This window comes from Gopherus flavomarginatus, chromosome 7, assembly GCF_025201925.1.
Source record: "Gopherus flavomarginatus isolate rGopFla2 chromosome 7, rGopFla2.mat.asm, whole genome shotgun sequence".
NCBI classification, from domain to species: Eukaryota; Metazoa; Chordata; order Testudines; family Testudinidae; genus Gopherus; species Gopherus flavomarginatus.
The window spans coordinates 53,377,831-53,398,859 of record NC_066623.1 but is presented as its reverse complement, the minus strand read 5'-3'; the positions used below and the strand labels follow the sequence as shown (position 1 = coordinate 53,398,859).

The following is a 21,029-nucleotide window of genomic DNA, read 5'->3' as shown; positions in this document are numbered from 1 at the left end:
ATCACCTGAGTTTATAAGCAGAAAGTTAATCAGAGTTGTAAATCTGTTACTACAAAAATATTGGTGTTATTGCCACAGCTCCCAACAGGACACAAGAAGGAGTTCCCCTAGCTCAGATGTTTGTTCTTGGAGTGTGAGGTGTGGACAGCAGTAACCCCACTCTTTCATTGTTCTGCAGGCTCTCTTTGTTCTCAGCCTTTTTTCTCGGGTTCCAGCAGTGCTCTGGTGAGCTCTCTCTTCCTGTTTGTTTGCCGGGAGTGATGGATAATGGACAAGCTGAAGTTTCTGTCACCCTGTATCATCACCTCTGTGTCCACTTGTGTGCCTTCATTGCATCCACACCCCCATCACACTTTCCTCAGCTGGTAGGTTAGTTTTTGGTTTAGCCATGATCACCTTTTCAGCTGTTTCCTTCTGGTGGATTTTAACTTTTTCAAACAGTGTCCCCTTCCTCACAAACCGAGCTCCAAAGGTGATGTGTCCAGGCATGAATTGGTTTTGCTTTACTTCAGAAGGCACATACAAGGCAGGTAAGACTGCAGATGTGCAGCAAATGTCATTTACCAAAAACAACTGTATAAACATGGTTGGAGACCTCCAATGTATTAGGAACCTGTTTGTAAAACCGCAAAAGGAGCGCAAAAATCCAGCTTCTTTAAAAAAGCTGTTTAGTACTTTCTTTTAATACAAGTTCTGAAGATGGTCACCTCCCTGAGACTGAGAAATTCCAGCTGCAGGTTTTATCTCCTAGAGGATAGGACATCACAACTACTGTAACATAGGCTGAAAGTCTTTTGGTTCTCCACCTCCAGTTTGGGGCCATTTACAGTTCCGTGAGCCAAGGGTATTAAGTTTGTCAGTGTTTTACTCATTCACAGTGCACCTAAATGAAGTGTTATCTAGTGATCAGAGTAGTGGCATACTAGTCTACCACTGTATTTTTGTGATCCAGTTCAATCCTGTGCCATAAAAGAGAAATAATAGTTATCTACCTTTGCAGGTGGGTTCTGAGGCTTAAGTCATTAATGTTTTTATAATGCTTTGAGATCTTATCAAATTCCCCTATGTTTGGGACAGTATATACAGGTAGACAGAATAAAGGACACTATATAAATGCAAAGTATGAATAAGTCCAGGAAGGCATAGCCTTGTGTCTGTATGTTTCTATAATAAAAAAAAATCTTTTCAGACAAAAATTAGGACTGACGCCTGAATTCCTCACTCAGAGATAACTCCTACTGAGGCAATCAGATGTTTTGCCTGCCTAGATACTGAATAAGGATAGCATTTGGTCTTAAGTTAAGTTTAGATCTGCCCCCCAAAAAGATAAAATTTTCATGAAAAATTTGTCCCCCTTTTTGGTCCAAAATTCTAGCAAAAAAATTAACCATATTTTTCATTGAACATTTTTGAAATTTGAAAATTTTCAACCAGCTGTAGTAAATTCTCACACATGGCCAATGTTAAAAATAAACCTACTGTTGCTTGCTTGCCTTTATAACTGAACATGCAATATTAAAGCCAATTTGCTCCTAGGCATTTTAACTGCACAAACTGACAAGTCTAATTGTATACGCAGTGTAGTTACAGCCATGTCAGTCCCAGGATATTAGAGAGACAAGGTGAGTGAGGTAATATCTTGTACTGGATCAACTTCTGTTGGTGAGAGAGACAGGCTTGACCTGAAGAAGAGCTCTGCATGGCTTGTCTCTCCCACCAACAGAAGTTGGTCCAATATAAGATATTACCTCACCCACCTTCTTAGTCTAATTATGTGTCACACTAGTAAGTGGATTAAAAGTAGAGAGTAGAACTGCAATCTGTTCATAAGTGCCTTCTCTATTCTTTCCTCAGGAGCGTGCTCTGCTGGATGCAGTCCTTGGTTCTAGTATGATCACCTCTCTACTGGCTATGGATTCATGGTGCTTCTTGGCCCGGTAAGATACCCAATTATTGTAGGGTGAGGAGCAATGCACTGTATTGTTCAGGCTGCATGAACATTGGCTTCCTAACTGCATGGTTTAAATTGCTCATAATTCTCAGGAAGTTTAACTTGTAGAGCAGCCATGTTCCAGGGTTGGTCTCTGCTCAAAAATGTAGCTTATTTTGGAAAACAGGAGCAGAAATGGTTCAGCTGTTTTTCCAGCATGAGGGGAAAACATACTTTTATAAAAGATTTCTTGCCATTTTTTTTTCTAGCAGCTCTACAGTGGAAGACTGTGGGTAGCAAGTTTAAATGTGGCATGGAAATAGCCATCTCTGAGGAGAGAGAAACTTTAATGCTCCAGGAGGTTTTATTTTGACTTGGGCTGAAGGAAAGGGGTGAGAAAGGCTTGAAGGAGGGCTCTTGCAATGCACCTCCTCAGCTGTGCAGCTGCTAAGTCTCTCAGGAGAGGGGCTTTCTGTTACAGTCCTTGTAAAGTGTGTGCGACAGGACAGTCTGGTGGGATCTGGCCAGACTATTGAATTTCCATGTTGGACTGGCAAATTTTGTCAAGTCAACAGAGCTTTGAAATCCTATAAAGTGCAGGTGCTCCTGTTTTTAGGGGTATTTTTTCTTTGAAAAACAACCCAGCCTTAGGAAATTTCATACCAAAAAATCTCTAGCTACAGGACGTTAACGTTGTGCAGCTGAGCACCCAAGTCACAATATGCCACTACTAAGGATGCACTTGCCACTTAAAACTTGGTTCCCCGGTGCACATGCATTGTGCATTAGTGTTTAAAGACAAGATCACAGACCGTTTCTCAAATAATATATTAACATAACATTTTTTACCCACCTTAGATATATTTCACTAGTATCATGTAACTTTCATTCCCATATATTTACACTAATTTCATTGTTATAATAGTCCAGTGTATCTGTATCCACTTACAAATTTTATACAAGTTCTCTTCACTCTACGCCGCTTAATCAAATAAATAATAAATTAAAGTAACATCAACAATGTGCATTTATCATCCATGTACTATGCACTTGTGTATACCTCCTTTTTTTCTCTTCTTGTATTTCAATCATGGTCATGCTACATTGGTGTATAGTGGTCCTATGTTTTGATCCACAAAAGGTGGGTCATATTTCCCCCTTCCTCCTGCTAATGCATGTCCTCTGTATTCCTTGATTCGCTGGCCACAGAATGGCTTTGGAATTTTCCCCTGGCAAATGAAATATACAGAGGCCCTTAGGAAGAACCATTTCTCTGCTTAGTGTGGCAGAGTGCAAACTACTCTCTCCGACCCAGCAGAACAGGGCAGCTGTGCTAATTGGCTTACTGACCTCTCTCTCTTGCATCCCAGGTATGGAACGGCTGAATTGTGTGCTCATCACGTCTTTGTGATAGCCCATTTGGTGAGTAGCATGGCAGAGTCTGATGTATGCATGTACATGTGTGTGTTTGGGCAGACAGGTTTTCAGCTGTTTTTGAACAGATCATGCAAGGGATAGAGAGTAAGGAGACCTGAGTTCTAACTCCAGCTCTCCTGCAAACTTCATAAGTGACCTTGGACAATTTTCTCATCCTCTCTGTGCTCCATCTTCGCTATCAGCAAAATGGGGGAAATCCCACCCTCCCGAGGGTTAATAATTAGTACTTGTAATACTATAAATATATTTAGTGGTGGTGTAGGTAAACAATCTGAAGGAAGGGGTGAGAAATATACAGACACTGCAAAACTGATGCAAGAGCTGTTAAATTAGGAGTTACTGTAGTGATCCTATATGATAAATTAGAGGAATGGAGAGAGAAGAATTCAATGAGATGCCCCAAGGATAAATAAGAGCAAAGTAGCATACATATGCAATAAAAATAGCACCATGAAATAGAAAACAGTAAACCAGTAGATGGCCTGTAATGCAGAGAAAGACCTGACTGTAATGGTGATGAACTACCAGTGATCACTCATTGGGATGTTTTGATTAAAAAGGGAAATGTAATCATCTTTGGTGTAAGAGGAGAATTTGTTGCTGCCTAAACAAAAGCCCAATATTAATTTTGTAGGTCATTTTCCTGAGTCACAAAAGTCTTTTGAGTCTTTGAAAATGCCAGCCTGTAGGATTCATGTGCTGGGAGCAGTGTATTTTTCTTAATTTGATTAGCTCAATTCCCTGTTATCCTAATTCAGATAAAGTCTTGCCCTGGAGAGTGTTACCAGCTTTCTGTCTTGGGGGTCCTGCTGAGGCGTATGCTGTTTTTGATGGCTCCAGATCACCAGGCAAGTATAGCACCAATTTCCCCAGTCTTCTGCTAAGCCAGATAGAAATCCAGTTGGCCTCCATTAAAACACAAGCCATCCATTTTCAGTTCAGGAGGGTGGAGCAAAGGTTTCCTGCCATCCTGATGTTGTGAGATGATAAAGCAGAGCAAAAGATAACATACCAATACAGAAAGGACACGGGGGGTTACCTTAATAACTAACTCGGCCCCTGTGCTGTCCCAGATGTGCCTTCTCTTACCACTTTAGTTCTTCCTTATTATCGATCCAGCTTTGCTTTGCCAGGATGATCCGAGGAATGGAAAACGTGTCATACGAAAGGAAACTCAAAGAGCTTGGCTTGTTTAGCCTAACCAAAAGAAAGCTGAGGGGAGATATGATTGCTCTATATAAATACATCAGAGGGATAAATATCAGGGAGGGAGAGGAACTATTTAAGCTTAGTACCAATGTGGACACAAGAACAAATGGATATAAACTGGACATTAGGAAGTTTAGACTTGAAATTAGACAAAGGTTTCTAACCATTAGAGGAGTGAAGTTCTGGAACAGCTTTCCAAGGGGAGTAGTGGGGTCAAAAGACACATCTGGCTTCAAGACTAAGCTTGATAAGTTTATGGAGGGAATGGTATGGTGGGATAGCCTAATTTTAGCAATTAATAGATCTTTATTAGCAGGTAAATATGCCCAATGGTCTGTGATGGGATGTTAGATGGGGTGGGATTTGAGTTACTACAGAGAATTCTTTCCTGGGTGCTGGCTGGTGAGTCTTGCCCACATGCTCAGGGTTTAACTGATCACCATATTTGGGGTCGAGAAGGAATTTTCCTCCAGGGCAGATTGGCAGAGGCCCTGGAGGTTTTTCGCCTTCCTCTGCAGTGTGGGGCAAGAATCACTTGCTGGAGGATTCTCTGCACCTTGAGGTCTTTAAACTATGATTTGAGGACTTCAGTAACTCAGACATAGGCTAGGGGTTTGTACAGGAGTCGGTGGGTGAGATTCTGTGGCCTGCATTGTGCAGGAGGTCAGACTAGATGATCATAATGGTCCCTTCTGACCTTAAAGTCTATGAGTGTGTGAGTTTGTTGTGCTATTTTCCCTGTGTTTTAGGCTGTTTCCCAGTTGAGAGATGGTGAGAGTTAACTCTGCTTATTCTAATAATGACTAGATCACTTTTGAGTCACAGTATAAAGGGAGACCATAGCTGTATGTATAATGTTTAAAGGCACAATAGGCGTGTTGGTTGCAAAAAAATGACCGTTAAATAGTAATAAAAAAACCAACAATGCTGAGGTAAATTAATAAATGGTACACAGGAAATCACTAGGGTAAAAAGGATACTCAGCTAAGTGGTTTAGTTGCTTGGGAATCGGCCTCTACATGCTTCTTAAGAAAAGGCTGAATAGCAAAATATTTATGATTTTGTCAGTGTTTCATATTAGTATGCTCCTCTATGGTATGTCTGCATCAAGCTTTACAAAAGCAAGTGTCCAGTGTGGGAATGGTGGCATTTCCTTCCTGAGCTGCAAATCTGTAAAAAAGTCAAAGGGGATCAACCTTGGTTGCTGCAAACATTTGGACTAGGAGTTAAAGAGCCTATGGACCCTGAGGCACTTTTAGAACTCTCGGTGAAGTCCATTGGTCTGCTCACATGGATAAAGTTACTCAGTGAGTAAATGTAAGCAGGAGTAAGCAGCCTCATCCACCTCTTCCACCTGATTACAGGCCACCTAATCAGGTGGAAGAGGTGGATGAGGCTTTTTTCAAACAACTAACAAAATCATCCAAAGCCCAAGATTTGGTGGTGATGGGGGACTTCAACTATCCAGATATATGTTGGGAAAATAACACCGTGGGCACAGACTATCCAATAAGTTCCTGGACTGCATTGCAGACAACTTTTTAGTGCAGAAAGTTGAAAAAGCTACTGGGGGGGAAGCTGTTCTAGACTTGATTTTAACAAATAGGGAGGAACTTGTTGAGAATTTGAAAGTAGAAGGAAGCTTAGGTGAAAGTGATCATGAAATCATAGAGTTTGCAATTCTAAGGAAGGGTAGAAGGGAGTACAGCAAAATAGAGACAATGGATTTCAGGAAGGCAGATTTTGGTAAGCTCAGAGAGCTCATAGGTAAGGTCCCATGGGAATCGAGTCTGAGGGGAAAAACAACTGAGGAGAGTTGGCAGTTTTTCAAAGGGACGCTATTAAGGGCCCAAAAGCAAGCTATTCCGATGGTTAGGAAAGATAGAAAATGTGGCAAAAGACCACCTTGGCTTAACCATGAGATCTTGCGTGACCTACAAAATAAAAAGGCGTCATATAAAAAATGGAAACTAGGTCAGATCACAAAGGACGAATATAGGCAAATAACACAGGAATGCAGAGGCAAGATTAGAAAGGCAAAGGCACAAAATGAGATCAAACTAGCTATGGGAATAAAGGGAAACAAGAAGACTTTTTATCAATACATTAGAAGCAAGAGGAAGACCAAGGACAGGATAGGCCCACTGTTCAGTGAGGAGGGGGAAACAGTAACGGGAGACTTGGAAATGGCAGAGATGCTTAATGACTTCTTTGTTTCGGTCTTCACTGAGAAGTCTGAAGGAATGTCTAATATAGTGAATGCTTACGGGAAGAGGGTAGGTTTAGAAGATAAAATAAAAAAAGAGCAAGTTAAAAATCACTTAGAAAAGTTAGATGCCTGCAAGTCACCAGGGCCTGATGAAATGCATCCTAGAATACTCAAGGAGTTAATAGAGGAGGTATCTGAGCCTCTAGCTATTATCTTTGGGAAATCATGGGAGATGGGGGAGATTCCAGAAGACTGGAAGGGGGCAAATATAGTGCCCATCTATAAAAAGGGAAATAAAAACAACCCAGGAAACTACAGACCAGTTAGTTTAACTTCTGTGCCAGGGAAGATAATGGAGCAGGTAATTAAAGAAATCATCTGCAAACACTTGGAAGGTGGTAAGGTGATAGGGAATAGCCAGCATGGATTTGTAAAGAACAAATTGTGTCAAACTAATCTGATAACATTCTTTGATAGGATAATGAGCCTTGTGGATAAGGGAGAAGCGGTGGATGTGATATATCTAGACTTTAGTAAGACATTTGATACGGTCTCGCATGATATTCTTATAGATAAACTAGGAAAGTACAATTTAGATGGGGCTACTATAAGGTGGGTGCATAACTGGCTGGATAACCGTACTCAGAGAGTAGTTATTAATGGCTCCCAATCCTGCTGGAAAGGTATAACAAGTGGGGTTCCGCAGGGGTCTGTTTTGGGACTGGCTCTGTTCAATATCTTCATCAACGATTTAGATGTTGGCATAGAAAGTACGCTTATTAAGTTTGCGGACGATACCAAACTGGGAAGGATTGCAACTGCTTTGGAGGACAGGGTCAAAATTCAAAATGATCTGGACAAATTGGAGAAATGGTCTGAGGTAAACAGGATGAAGTTCAATAAAGATAAATGCAAAGTGCTCCACTTAGGAAGGAACAATCAGTTTCACACATACAGAATGGGAAGAGACTGTCTAGGAAGGAGTATGGCAGAAAGAGATCTAGGGGTCATAGTAGACCACAAGCTTAATATGAGTCAACAGTGTGATACTGTTGCAAAAAAAGCAAATGTGATTCTGGGATGCATTAACAGGTGTGTTGTAAACAAGACATGAGAAGTCATTCTTCCGCTTTACTCTGCGCTGGTTAGGCTTCAACTGGAGTATTGTGTCCAGTTCTGGGCACCGCATTTCAAGAAAGATGTGGAGAAATTGGAGAGGGTCCAGAGAAGAGCAACAAGAATGATTAAAGGTCTTGAGAACATGACCTATGAAGGAAGGCTGAAGGAATTGGGTTTGTTTAGTTTGGAAAAGAGAAGACTGAGAGGGGACATGATAGCAGTTTTCAGGTATCTAAAAGGGTGTCATCAGGAGGAGGGTGAAAACTTGTTCACCTTAGCCTCCAATGATAGAACAAGAAGCAATGGGCTTAAACTGCAGCAAGGGAGATTTAGGTTGGACATTAGGAAAAAGTTCCTAACTGTCAGGGTAGTTAAACACTGGAATAGATTGCCTAGGGAAGTTGTAAAATCTCCATCTCTGGAGATATTTAAGAGTAGGTTAGATAAATGTCTATTAGGGATGGTCTAGACAGTATTTGGTCCTGCCATGAGGGCAGGGGACTGGACTCGATGACCTCTCAAGGTCCCTTCCAGTCCTAGAGTCTATGAGTCTATAAGTGGGCTCTTCAGTAGTAGTGAGATTTGATTAGTGACAGGGAGCCCAGCATCAGGCTGCTTCCCATGGGGAATTGTTCCTCAAAGTTCTGTGGCCAGATCTTCAGTTGTCGTGGAGCAAAGCAGATTTATGCTTGCTGAGGATCTGGCCCCTGTTCCCTGTTGCTATCCCTGCATATGGTTGAGAGTACCATTTGCTGAATCACACTGCCTCAGTAGATCATTCTCTCACACCTCATGTGGGGCTCCTTGTCAACTGTTAAGAGTAGCATAAATCAAGGTACAGGTTGTAGGTTTTGCAACTCATCACTTCCAGGTTCTGTCCTGATCTCTTTAATTAACATTTACTTTGACTTGCAGGTGGAATTTACCCAAAAGTTTCCTCCCAAAGAAGCAGAGAACCTGCCCCTGTGGCAGCATATTTCTCTCAAGGCCCTAACTCCTGATGTTAGGAAACAAGTGGCGCACCAGCTCTGTGCGGTGGGGCTCACACAATGCAGGCAGTGGCTGAGTGGCAGGTGCACTCTGGGAGAACTCCCACCTGTGGTAAGGGAAGGTGTGACTCTGTTCATTAAAACTGGAGCTCCTAAGTGATAAGGAGCCTATTGTTACTCTGGCCCTGCTTGTTTATCTTCCCCTATTGTGTAGCCTTACAATATGTTTAGATTGCAAGCTCTCTGGAGTAGGAAGTATCATTTTATTATGGGCCGGTCTACACTACAAACTTGCATGGCACAGCTACACCGATTCAACTGTGCTGCTGTAACGCTTCTGGTGAAGACACTCTTAACACCAATGGGAGAGAGCTCTCCGGTTGGCTTACTAACTCCACCTCCCCAAGAGGCAGTAGCTATGTCGGTAGGAGAAGCTCTCCTGCCAATATAGTGCGGTCTACATGGGAGGGCTAAGATTGGTGTAACTACGTTGCTCAAAGGTGTGGATTTTTCACACCCGAGTGACATAGGTATAGCGGAGTAAGTGTTAGTGTAGATCAGGCCTATGTATGTGTACAGGGTGTAGCACAGTGGGGCCCTGATCTAGGCCTCTAGGAGTCACTGCAGTACAATACTATGAAGAGAGCTATCTTCTCCCCTCTCCCTCAGTAAGTGCATGCCAATAATTCTTAGTAGCAAAAATGTAAGATAACTCCTGTGTCAAAGGGAGAGCTAAGTTTCAACTTTTGACCAACTTTCTAGAGGGCTGATTACTAAACAGCTCTGACAGCCACAATGGGAGCTACTGGCTATTTGCCATTTTTGAAAGGCAGGTCGCTCATTTAGGTGACCAAATATGGAATTAGAAACCTAACTTTAGACTCCTTATTTTTGAAAATCTTGTGGATCAGAAAGAGCCCATCTTTGGGCCTACAGTGCTTTCCTTGCAATGTTGTGTTCACGTCTCGTGTGCCCACTAACGATATTTAGCAAAAGCTCCGCGGATCAATAATTATTTTAATTAGTTTTTGATCTCTTGCCAAGCATACGTACAGTCTTCTCACTTGGACTTCTGGTGTGGTTTTGGCTAGAAGATTTCTTTTAAATGATAAGATCTCTGCTGTTCTCGCCAGGGCCGCCCAGAGGATTCAGGGGGCCTGGGGTCTTCAGCAGCAGGGGGCCCCCACTTCAGTGGTAATTCGGCGGCAGGGGGGTCCTTCCACTCTGGGACCCACCGCCGAAGTGCCTTGAAGACCCGCGGCGGGGGCACCCGCTGCCAAATTACCACCGAAGACCCAGAGCGGAAGAAACTCCGGGTGCCCAGGCCCCGTGAGAGTTTTCCGGGGTCCCCGGAGCGAGTGAAGGACCCCGCTCCAGGAGCCGTGAAAAACTCTTGTGGGGGTCCCTGTGGGGCCCGGGGAAAATTGCCCCATTTGCGCCGCCCCCCTCCTCCTCCCCGGGGCAGCCCTGGTTTTCGGAGGCTGGCATACCTGAAAGACAAACACTGGTTTTCCTTGCCAACCTAAGGAGAGTTGAGTGTGACTGGAGACCTCCACCTAAAAGGCCAGCACTTCAGGGTTCTGCTTCCTATGTTTCTGTGGTGATTAATAAGACCGCTAAACCCTCCCCTCCTTATTTGTGCAGAACTACTACTGAAGGCAGTGGGAGTTTGCTTTGTGAAGGGTGGCATGAGTAGGCTTATAGCCTGGTGGACTAGCAGAACTACATTACTGACACATTGGGCCTCTTGTGAGGCTTTAGCAGCTGAATCCAGTAGGCCAGGTGTTTACCTTGCTCCTGACCCCTCTCTCCATCTCTGCTAGAACGTTGCTCTCTCTGTCTTGCTGATGGTGTGCAATTCTGCTGGCGACACTCTGGAGGCAGGACTACAGGCGGCAGTGTTGGGAGCTGCTGGTCAGCTCTGGGTACACCTCACAGGCAAGCAGGTGAGGGAACAATCTGTTCCAACAATGTAACACATCGCTACCCAGGAGGGCTCATGATGTTCCACCATTTGTGTGTTACCAAGGCATTTAACTGGAATTGGAGCAGCTCCTTAAAGCGCAGTGCAGCTGAGTCCCCGAGCTTCAGATATCATGGTGTCTGCCATTGCCAAGTGCTTTGGGGATTGAATTCTTTCCACAAGTATGTTTGTCCCCAGTGATATGTAGCTGGAACTGTACATGTAGTGATGAGTCATATAATACCCCACATCAGTTTTAGATGGACTGTTGTCTAAAACGAGCCTAGAAAAGGGATTCTGCCCCAGAAATGGGGAAAAAAATTAATAGAAGCAGATGAACCAGACAGTGGAGATAACTTTAATGACCTTATTTTACTAAGAATAAACAAAGGTAATATAGGATTTCCTTGTGATGAGAATTGGATTAATTCTGGCTCTGTTTGGCACTGAACTGCCTGCAAAAGCTCTATTCTGAGCTCAGGCGAGGGATGTGGTTGTATAGAAAACAGAACATAACCATCTTCTGTAGAAACAACACGTGTTTAACTCCTTGCACTGGTGATAAAAGAACATAGAGACATTTTATAAAGCCAGAATTTCCTCTACAGTATTTAAATCTGATGATTACTGTTCTTTCTTCGAAGATCTAAATGTATAAGGCCAGATCCACAGCTGTTGTAAATCAGTGGAACTCCATTGACTTTTTTTGAACTGTGGGAGAACTATGACTTCAGTGGAGTTATTCCAGTTGATACCAGCTGAGGGCCTGACCCATTTTTTTTTTAACCCATTACTAATGTGAATCATAGATCATAGAATATCAGGATTGGAAGGGACCTCAGGAGATCATATAGTCCAACCCCCTGCTCAAAGCAGGACCAATCCCCAACTACATCATCCCAGCCAGGGCTTTGTCATGCCTGACCTTAAAAACCTCTAAGGAAGGAGATTCCACCACCTCCCTAGGTAACCCATTCCAGTGCTTCACCACCCTGCTAGTGAAAAAGTCTTTCCTAATATCCAATCTAAACCTCCCCCACTGCAACTTGAGACCTTTACTCCTTGTTCTGTCATCTGCTACCACTGAAAACAGTCTAGATCCATCCTCTTTGGAACCCCTGTTCAGGTAGTTGAAAGCAACTATCAAATCCCCCCTCATTCTTCTCTTCTGCAGACTAAATAATCCCAGTTCCCTCAGCCTCTCCGCATAAGTCATGTGCTCCAGCCTGCTAATCATTTTTGTTGCCCTCCGCTGGACTCTTCGCAAGCTTTCCACATCTTTCTTGTAGTGCGGGGCTCCAAACTGGACTCAGTCCTACAGATGAAGCCTCACCAATGCTGAATAGAGGGGAAGATCATGTCCCTCGATCTACTAGCAGTGCCCCTACTTATACAGCCCAAAATGCCATTAGCCTTTTTGGCAACAAGGGCACATTGTTGACTCAGATCCAGCTTCTTGTCCACTGTAACCCCTAGGTCCTTTTCTGCAGAACTGCTGCCTAGCCACTCGGTCACTAGTCTGTAGCAGTGCATGGGATTCTTCCATCCTAAGTGCAGGACTCTGCACTTGTCCTTGTTGAACATCAGATTTCTTTTGGCCCAATCCTCTAATTTGTCTAGGTCCCTCTGTATCCTATCCCTACCCTCCAGTGTATTTACCACTCCTCCCAGTTTAGTGTCATCTGCAAACTTGCTGAGAGTGCAGTCCACGCCATCCTCCAGATCATTAATGAAATATTGAACAAAACTGGCCCCACGATTGACCCTTGGGACACTCTGCTTGATACTGGCTGCCAACTAGACATGGAGCCATTGATCACTACCCGTTGAGCCCTACTATCTAGCCAGCTTTCTATCCACCTTTTAGTCCGTTCATCAAGCCATACTTCTTTAACTTGCCGGCAAGAATACTGTGGGAGACCATATCAAAAGCTTTACTAAAGTCAAGGAATAACTCATCCACTGCTTTCCCCTCATCCATAAAGCCAGAATGAAAACCATTGCCATCTGGAGTAGCACACCAAAACCCAGGGCCTCCTATTGATCTGCAGCAGAAGGTTACCTAACCAACACTTCCTATGAACAGTGTATCTTGCTGCTTTTGAAGGTGCAGTCAGGGGAGTCATCATGGTTGTGCTCAGATTGGGAGGTGGGGGAAGAATAACTATTTGCCAAATGGTTATGGAGAAAATAGGTTGAGACACATCTTACCTGTTTGATTTCTGTGAGAGGGGCAGGATACAGATGCCATAGATTTTTAATAAAAATATCACTAGTAGAGTATCCTGTAATATGCAACCATCCTAAACAATTCTTTTTTCCTTCTCTTTGATTATCATGAGCATAAGAGCTGCCATACTGGATCAGACCAATGATCCATCTCACCCAGTATCAGTCTTCTGACGGTGGTGAGTGCCAGATGTTTCAGAGAGAACAAACAGAACAGGGCAATTATCGAGCGATCCATCCTGTCATCCAGTTGTAGCTTCTGGCAGTTGGAGGTTTAGGGGCACCTAGCACATTGGGTCCATCGATGGACCTATCCTGCAGGAACTTAGCTAATTCTTTTTTTAACTCAGTTATACTTTTACACTGGACTTGCCAGAGTTTATGCATCTTTCTATTTTCCTCAGTAGGATTTGCCTTCCAATTTTTAAAGAATGGTTTTTTGTCTCTAACTGCCTCTTTTACTCTGCTGTTTAGCAATGCTGATGTTTTTTTTGGTTCCGTCTACTGTTTTTTAATATGAGGTATACAGTTAGTTTGAGCCTCTATTATTATGTTTTTAAATAGTCTCCATACAGTTTGCAGCCATTTCACCCGTCTGACTCTTCCTTTTAATTTTAATTTAACCAGCTTTGTCATTTTTGTATAGCTCTCCATTTTGAAGTTAAATGCTACTGAGGTGAGTTTCATTGGTATCTTCCATCTTACAAAGATGATAAATTTAATTACATTATGGTCACTATTACTGAGCGGTTCAGCTATATTCACCTCTTGGACCAGATCCTGTGCTCCACTTAGGACTAAATCGGAATTGTCTCTCCTCTTGCGGGTTCCAGGACTAGCTGCTCCATGAAGCAGTCATTGTTGGTGTCTAGAAATTTGATCTCTGCATCTTGTCCTGAGGTGACATGCACTCAGTCAGTGTGAGCATAGTTGAAATCTTCCATTATTATTACCATTTTCTGCCTTTGAGCCCAATTGTCCTGAACATTTCACTGTCACCATCCTGGTCAGATGGTTGATAGTACTTTCCTACTGCTATACTCTTGTTGTTCAAGCATGGAATTTCTATCCATAGAGATTCTATGGTATAATTTGATTAATTTAAGACTTTTACTTCATTTGACTCTGTGCTTTTTTTCAATATAATGTCACTCCCCCACGAGCACGACCTACTCTATCATTCCTACATATTTTGTACCCTGGTATTACCAAGACTCATTGATGTTCCTCATTCCACTGAGGTTCTACAAAATCTAATATATCAATATATATTAGATAGCTCAGTGGTTTGAGCATTGGCCTGCTAAACCCAGGGTTGTGAGTTCAATCCTTGAGGGAGCCATTTAGGGAACTGGGGTAAAAATCTGTCTGGAGATTGGCCCTGCTTTGAGCCGGGGGTTGGACTAGATGACCTTCGGAGGTCCCTTCCAACCCTGATATTCTATTAAAAAATATTCTATAGCCTCACTTAACACCAGGCACTCTAGTTTGCCCCCTTAGTATTTAGACTTCTAGGTTTCCTCACTGCATCTCATGGGAATTGTATCTGTGATTGTACTGTATTTGTCTGAAGTTAAAATACTTTGGGCAGTCTCATGCTTTTTATAAACCAGTTAAATTGCCTTGTAAACAGAAGTGCTATGATGCTACATAATATGCTCTTCTGATTTGATGCAGGTCTCAAGTCAGCTATGCCTCCAGCAGACACTTTGCTTACTCCTTCCACTGCTGGAATTTTTCATCCAAAAATTAGACCCTCAACTGATAACTCAGGTAAGAAACATTTTTTTGGGCAATCTACCTCATGCATGCTGGATCTCTGTTATTAAATGAGATCACATCTAATGAGTTGTTTCATGGTCTGATTTCTATCACTTTGCAAGAATGAAGAGTTCTTAACTTTATTTTGATTCCTTCCTGCACTGTTTTGATGACTTTGCTATGGTGTTTGCTACACATTGGTTCACATCACTTTTGGGACTCTGTGTGTCATTTTTTTCCCCTGGGTTTAGGGCAGTGATGGTGTATGATGTATGTTTCTCTTTCAAATGCATTTTGGGTTTTTATGTATAGATTCCATTTTTTGAAGGGTGGGGGTGGGGTTAACATTTTGAAAAGCTCCAGGATACTTGCTTTTGTTCCATTGATGCATCTGTTGTCCTGATCTAACTCTCTAGATTTGAGTGAACTCAGACTTGATGGTCATTGCAATCGCCAGTTGAACAGAGTTTTTTGTCTTATTTGTTTCTTATTTGATGGGGCTTCATCCAGATCTATTTTCCTGCAGGTGTTTGCAATGCAGGCTTCCCTCCTTGAGTTGGATCCCCCAGATCATGTTCGCTTGGCAGCACTGGATCTGCTCTCTTCTATGGGGAAACTGTTTATGCCACAAGAAATCCAGGTAAATGCACTGGAGGCAACATTTTGCCCTGAGCCATTTGTGTATATTATTAATGGGTTGTGTTCATGGAATATGTAGTACAGTGCCACTCGACAGTGGTTCTTGGAGACATTGATTTTCAAACCAGGCCATAATACTTCTATGGCAGTTTTATATTCCAGTGAGACTGTTTCTGTTACTCCTGTTGCCTGTAGGATGCTGGGTGCATTCATTTGTATATTGTTTTCCAGGAGCTGGATAGAAGGGCTGATGTCTGAGCTCCAGATGGGAAGGAATGGGTTTTGTGTACATGTTCTCTCTTACTATGTTTTTTGCCAGCCAAGGCTGTTGCAGACTTTTTCGACCTGTAGACTCTAGGCTTCTGACTGGAATATTTCTTTAATGATGAATCAGGAGGGCAGGATATGCTGATTAGCTTGCCACAAAAATCTGACTAGTGTGCGCTCCCCTTTCAGAGGCAAGTTATACCCAAGATGTCATATCTCTTTGCTTCTCTGTTGGCTGACAAGACTTGGCTGATTTACCAACATGCACTGCAGGCATTCACTCAGTTTGCAGAGGTAAGACTGACACCACGTTAGCTCTGTTAATATTTCCTTGTATATTAGCTCCTCTAGCATCTTAATTTTTGTTGCTCTTCTCTGAACTCTCTCCACTTTGTCAGTATCTATCCTGGAGCAAAGTCCTTGAAATTGACCTCCGTATTCCATATGCTATTGCACGAAAATAAAAGGATTAACAAAATGCAAGAGAAATACAGTAGCCCTAGGAAGCTGAAATGAAAACAACAGATTTCCAGTATTGTTTTAAATATACCCCCCCTCCCCCCAATCCTCTTAACACAGAATATTTTCCACATTGTTTTGTAGATGCTCAACGGTTCGTCTTTATTATGGCTGCATTGAACATTAATCCACTAACCAACTTTTTCTTGCTCAAAAACTTTGACAGGCAACAAGGCATGAAGATGTAGTTCCTCAGTGCCTTAACTCTGAAGAAATTAAAAACAAAGTTGTTTGCTTTCTGGCCAAGGTATCGTACTGAATTATTTTACTGTTGTCTTGCTTGAGAGAAGAGGGGCTCTTGCCCACAGTAAACTGACACGGCTGCTCTGTAACTGGAATCTCATTGTTTTCTTGAGCCTTTTCATGCCTGCTAAAGTTGGCTAGAATGAGGAACAGTGATGGCAAATGCTGTGCAAGTTTCCACCAAAGACTTTCCCAGTGCACCTCACCTCTGATTTGTTAACATCCCCTACTATTCTCTTCCTGAGTACAAGGTGACTAAATTGGCTGCTGCTTCGGGTAGGTGAAGAGGCATCTATTAGTGAGATGAAAGATTGCAGCTCACTTGTGTTCAAAGCAGTTTTAGCTCCAATGCGTCATTTTTTAGTGTACCAATTAAAATGGGCACCTAAATGTAAATAAGTGACTAATACAGTGCATTGATTTTCTTCACGCAGAAGCCTCCACAGAGAGTTTTGAGAAAAAACTAATGGAAGAGTATTTTGTACTTCCTAGAAGAAGACTAGTAAATGCACTGAACTCATGACCATTAAAAGTTGAAGAGTTGTCTCTGCTGTTAACAATCCTTGCCCCCTTTGCTGTGCCAGCTTTCCACTGGCCAGCAGCACTTCAGAGGGGACAGCACAGGAGTTTTTGCCCGTTGTACTGCATAGGGGAGAGGCAGCAAAGCAACTGCTACCTGCAGATGTCAGACACGAAATGATGCTCCAGCAGAGCTGCTGTAGCCCACATCAGACTGAGCTGTTCTCCCAGCCTAGCGCCATACGTTTGCTGGTTAAAGCCTTGCTGAAGAACTGCAGTTTAGAAAATAAAAAACAGATTACATTAAAGAGTATTTTCATTGCCAGAGTGTAATATTCAAGGGGTGGAGTCATGGAGGCTGGAAATGCTGCTGTGTTTGGGTTTGCTTAGTTACCTCTCCTGTGGCTTTTTCCTCAGGCAAGGCAGGGAGAGGAGACAGCAGAAGCAAGGGCAGAACGAATGAAACAGGAAAAGGCCGTCTGCAGTGCGCACTTGCTTAAAATGAAAATGGATGGAGAATGGGGCTCAGCATTAGAGGTAGGTGTCTCTTTGAAAGCAGCTGGACTAGGTTTGTATTAGTCCTTAGTTGTGCCCTCATCCATGGGGAATGGTGCTGTCCTCCTCCCGGCACTTGCTGTGAAGAGGGCACACCCTCCTGAGCTGACAGGGTCTTGCTCTCAGCCACCTGCTGCACTTCAGTGCTGGGCTCTGTACTGCCCTTGCAACTGCCACAAACTCTCTCCTCTTTCTGGGCTGAGGAAGGGAGCTTGGAAAAGCTGTGCCAGTCAGGAGTCCTGTCCAACCCCTGGAAGTGCTGCTAGCCCTCAGGTTCCAGGCAGCGGACAACAGGCCAGTTTTGGAAAGGTTAAGGCGGCGTTAATGTGACTTTCAATTTCTTGACAATACAAGGCTGTCAGTGGCAGGGATGAGAAACAAACCTGTCTGTTGAGCTGGGCAGAGCACTCCCTAATGCTGAATACAGCGAGGCTCCCCATAAATGGCTGAGCTCAGTGCAGCACATTCTATCCTGTAATCAAAGCAGCCAGTACAATACTTCAGGCACATTCAAGACTAGTTCTTTTGTTCCTAGCTGATTAACACCTGTTAGACTGGCATAAGCCAGGGCTATGTGATTTCATTTCTCCCCCCCCAGTAACAACTGGAGAGAAGGGAGATGGGCGGGGTGTTCAGATGTGCCCTATTGTCTTGTACTCGCTCAGGGAGAAGCATTTAAATGGGAACCTGTTGGCCCTCAGCCTTATGAAAGGAACTCTGTCCAAAAGTCAGGAGCCCCCATGCCTGTGTTAATTGGGATACTATGCTTTATATTGAACCAGTAAGTGAGACATATAAAACTTGGTTAGGAGAAATTCTCACAGCTTTAAGCACCGACTTTAAACTGAGAGAGGTAGGAGCCTCAGAGGTGAAACCTACATGAAACATCCCAGCTGAAGGGGCTTATGTGTGTGACTACAGGGCCTGGCTATTTTTCATCTGAGAGGTTGAGGATGTGGCCTGTATCAATGGGATTAAGTAAATAGTTGAGGTTTAACAGATCACATTTTAATCTGCAGCCCTTAGCAAAGAGAGCTTGTCACTCACCCTGTGAGGAGCAGTACAAGTCTGCTATAGATGCTGCAGAGAGCGCGCTGGAAGCTGTGAAACTGCTGCTGCAGAGAGGCCCATCTCCTGCTTGGCTTGCAGTGAAATTAGAGGCTCTACAGACAGCAGTAGCCATCTTAAGAAACACTGTACGGTAAGGTGTTAAACCAGTACTGAGCTGTTCGTTCAGTGTCTAACACCGGGGAAGATCACAGCTGGAAAACGAACAAACTGAAAATAAGGGGAGTTACCAGTGATATCCTTCTACAAAACACCCTGATTTTGATTCACCCACTGTAAATACAGTTTTGTTTAATGTACCTGACTGTGTTAACTTTTAAGGCAGAAGGCCTGTCTTCCAAAAGAGTTAGTTAAATTCAACATCTTAACCCTTCCAACTGATTCCATGTGCTGCTCTAACTTGGACCAGGGAAAGCTTAACAGGATTGTGTAGTTAGGTATTTGAATCTTTTGTAAGAGAAAATGGACCATAATTGTCCCTGTTACATCTACAGAGACGGACACTTTTGTATTAAATTGGTAACAATGAATGTGTGAAGTTTGAGTGTATTTTAAAAAGCAAGGCTCCATTCTCTCGTAGAGAAGACAGGCACCTGAGCTGCTCTGTTCGACTCGGACACTGTACTGATCTTTTGAAAATAATTTTTATTGGTCAGGTTAAAGAGCACAGTGAATTTAGAGCTATGATACACTTTGTGTTAAACACTCTTTCCTTTAATGGTCTCCTAGCACACTGCACCCACCCAGCCATTCATTCTGGTAGAACAGCAATAAATAGGTCATCAAAGTAAACTGTACAGTCTAAAAAGTTAAGGAGCCCCCTTCACTGTGGCTTATTTTTCTAATAAGAAATGGCACAACCATTAATAAAATGTATCTGAACTACTGCAATTTTCATTTATTTTCAAGAGTTTTCCAGAGCAGTGATGATTCCTGAAACAAGAGTATAAATCACGCTTTCAGCTCCAACACACAAACCATTCAAGCTGTTCCAATTTCCACTCGCCAGGACTATACACCTCACTTGTACATATGGCTTCAGCATAGGCTGGAAAAGGAGCATCCTGGTACAGGAAGATAGGCTGCTTTGGGCTCTCACTGACTGCAGGGGCAAGTGCCTGCCTTCCTGGTGAGGTAATAATCTAATACATCCTGGAAGCAATAGGCCATAGACTGCCCTTGTTTTTTCCCCATCCATCATCAGTTAGTATCATCTTCCCAGTTCACCTCTTCCTCTTCACCCCAGCCTGCAGTTTCAGCCTAGAATAATTACATAAACTGTGTCAGTAAGAACACACCAGCTGACAGTCATGCAGAGCTACACCCATCCATGTAAAATAGATACATTAACCCAACCCCTGAGAACTACACTAGACATCAGTGGGGCCCCCTGCTTCTGGGGGAATTCCTGTTTGGTTCACAGTTGGCTGAGAGTTGTTGGAGTTCTACCTCCCTGACCCAGGCTTTTTGGTAATCCTCTGGCCTTTGAGTAAATTGCACAGCTGGTCGGTTACTGGCTGGAGCAGCAGCAAAATGAATGTGCTGTAATGCCATGCACCCCTTCTTGATGGCCTGGTAAGGGGGCGAGAGAGAGTCCTTGCCCCAATGCCACTAGTACTAGAAACCACCTCAGCAGACTCAACAAGAGTGTCAGGTTTGCTGGACTAGCACCAGCTCTCACCCTAAACTCCTGGCAGTTCCAAATCCAGCATCCCCTCCATTAAGTCTTTATATACACATCATATTCCATTCTAGAAGAGCCCATAGACATAGTAGATGAAGCAGTAAGTGACCTAAATAAAATATTACTGGGGCTGAAAATAAGGGGTGACCAGACCTGTCTGTACTTTGCCTACACTGAGCACTCACAGGTACTTGTAGTGACAATTTTCTGAGCAGAGCTCAGCTATCCCACTTCTAATAATCTATTCCCTCTGGTACCAGAAAATAAGCACGTGTGCTATTTTTAGAAACAAGCCATCTCTTCCTCCCAGAACAGTTCAAACAAAGCACTTGAAACACTGCATTAAGGAGGAGCTGTTGGTAGGCAGTTAAAACATCAGCTGCTTTAAAATATCACTTTGGGTGAGGTTTCAATCCCCCCTGGAAAGCTCTGGTAAAACAGCTTTGCAGAGAGGTTCTGCGCATCATTTCTAAGAACCTGAACTCTCCCACCCCAGAGGTAGGAACTTACATGCTACAGCCAGGCACTAGAGTTAGCACAGTGAGGCCTGGCTCATAAATACATCCCTTCCTGCAGTTTTGTGAGGAGCCACCATGGAGCTCTGTGCTAAGATTAAAATAGCCCTCCCTGTCCTAGTTAGGTCAGCTTTTAGACTGTTTTCCCCACCCTCAAACTAAAATAAAATCCTT

General features: G+C 43.2%; 2 protein-coding genes across 18 annotated transcripts in view; one reads left to right on the top strand and one right to left on the bottom strand.

Annotated features, from left to right (window-relative positions):
* The window catches only part of FIRRM (FIGNL1 interacting regulator of recombination and mitosis), a 37,826-nt gene extending 18,721 nt beyond the window's left edge, over window positions 1–19,105 (top strand). For 5 of the 8 annotated variants that reach the window (XM_050963089.1, XM_050963085.1, XM_050963087.1 and 2 more), the window contains 12 exons: window positions 179–365; window positions 1,855–1,937; window positions 3,301–3,352; window positions 4,126–4,215; window positions 8,820–9,005; window positions 10,717–10,839; window positions 14,763–14,858; window positions 15,373–15,486; window positions 15,942–16,046; window positions 16,438–16,518; window positions 17,451–17,570; window positions 18,608–19,105. In XM_050963089.1, the coding sequence (XP_050819046.1) occupies window positions 179–365; window positions 1,855–1,937; window positions 3,301–3,352; window positions 4,126–4,215; window positions 8,820–9,005; window positions 10,717–10,839; window positions 14,763–14,858; window positions 15,373–15,486; window positions 15,942–16,046; window positions 16,438–16,518; window positions 17,451–17,570; window positions 18,608–18,793 (1,423 nt within the window). In that variant the 3' untranslated portion in view covers window positions 18,794–19,105. Of the gene's footprint in view, window positions 1–178; window positions 366–1,854; window positions 1,938–3,300; window positions 3,353–4,125; window positions 4,216–8,819; window positions 9,006–10,716; window positions 10,840–14,762; window positions 14,859–15,372; window positions 15,487–15,941; window positions 16,047–16,437; window positions 16,519–17,450; window positions 17,571–18,607 lie in introns of those variants that run through there. The other 3 variants (XM_050963086.1, XM_050963088.1, XM_050963092.1) reach the window with 3 other exon arrangements.
* Window positions 19,106–19,281: 176 nt separating this feature from the next.
* SCYL3 (SCY1 like pseudokinase 3) overlaps window positions 19,282–21,029 on the bottom strand; it is a 32,515-nt gene continuing 30,767 nt past the window's right edge. For all 10 annotated transcript variants that reach the window (XM_050963144.1, XM_050963150.1, XM_050963149.1 and 7 more), the window contains one exon: window positions 19,282–19,916. In XM_050963144.1, the coding sequence (XP_050819101.1) occupies window positions 19,857–19,916 (60 nt within the window). In that variant the 3' untranslated portion in view covers window positions 19,282–19,856. The remainder of the gene's footprint in view (window positions 19,917–21,029) is intronic.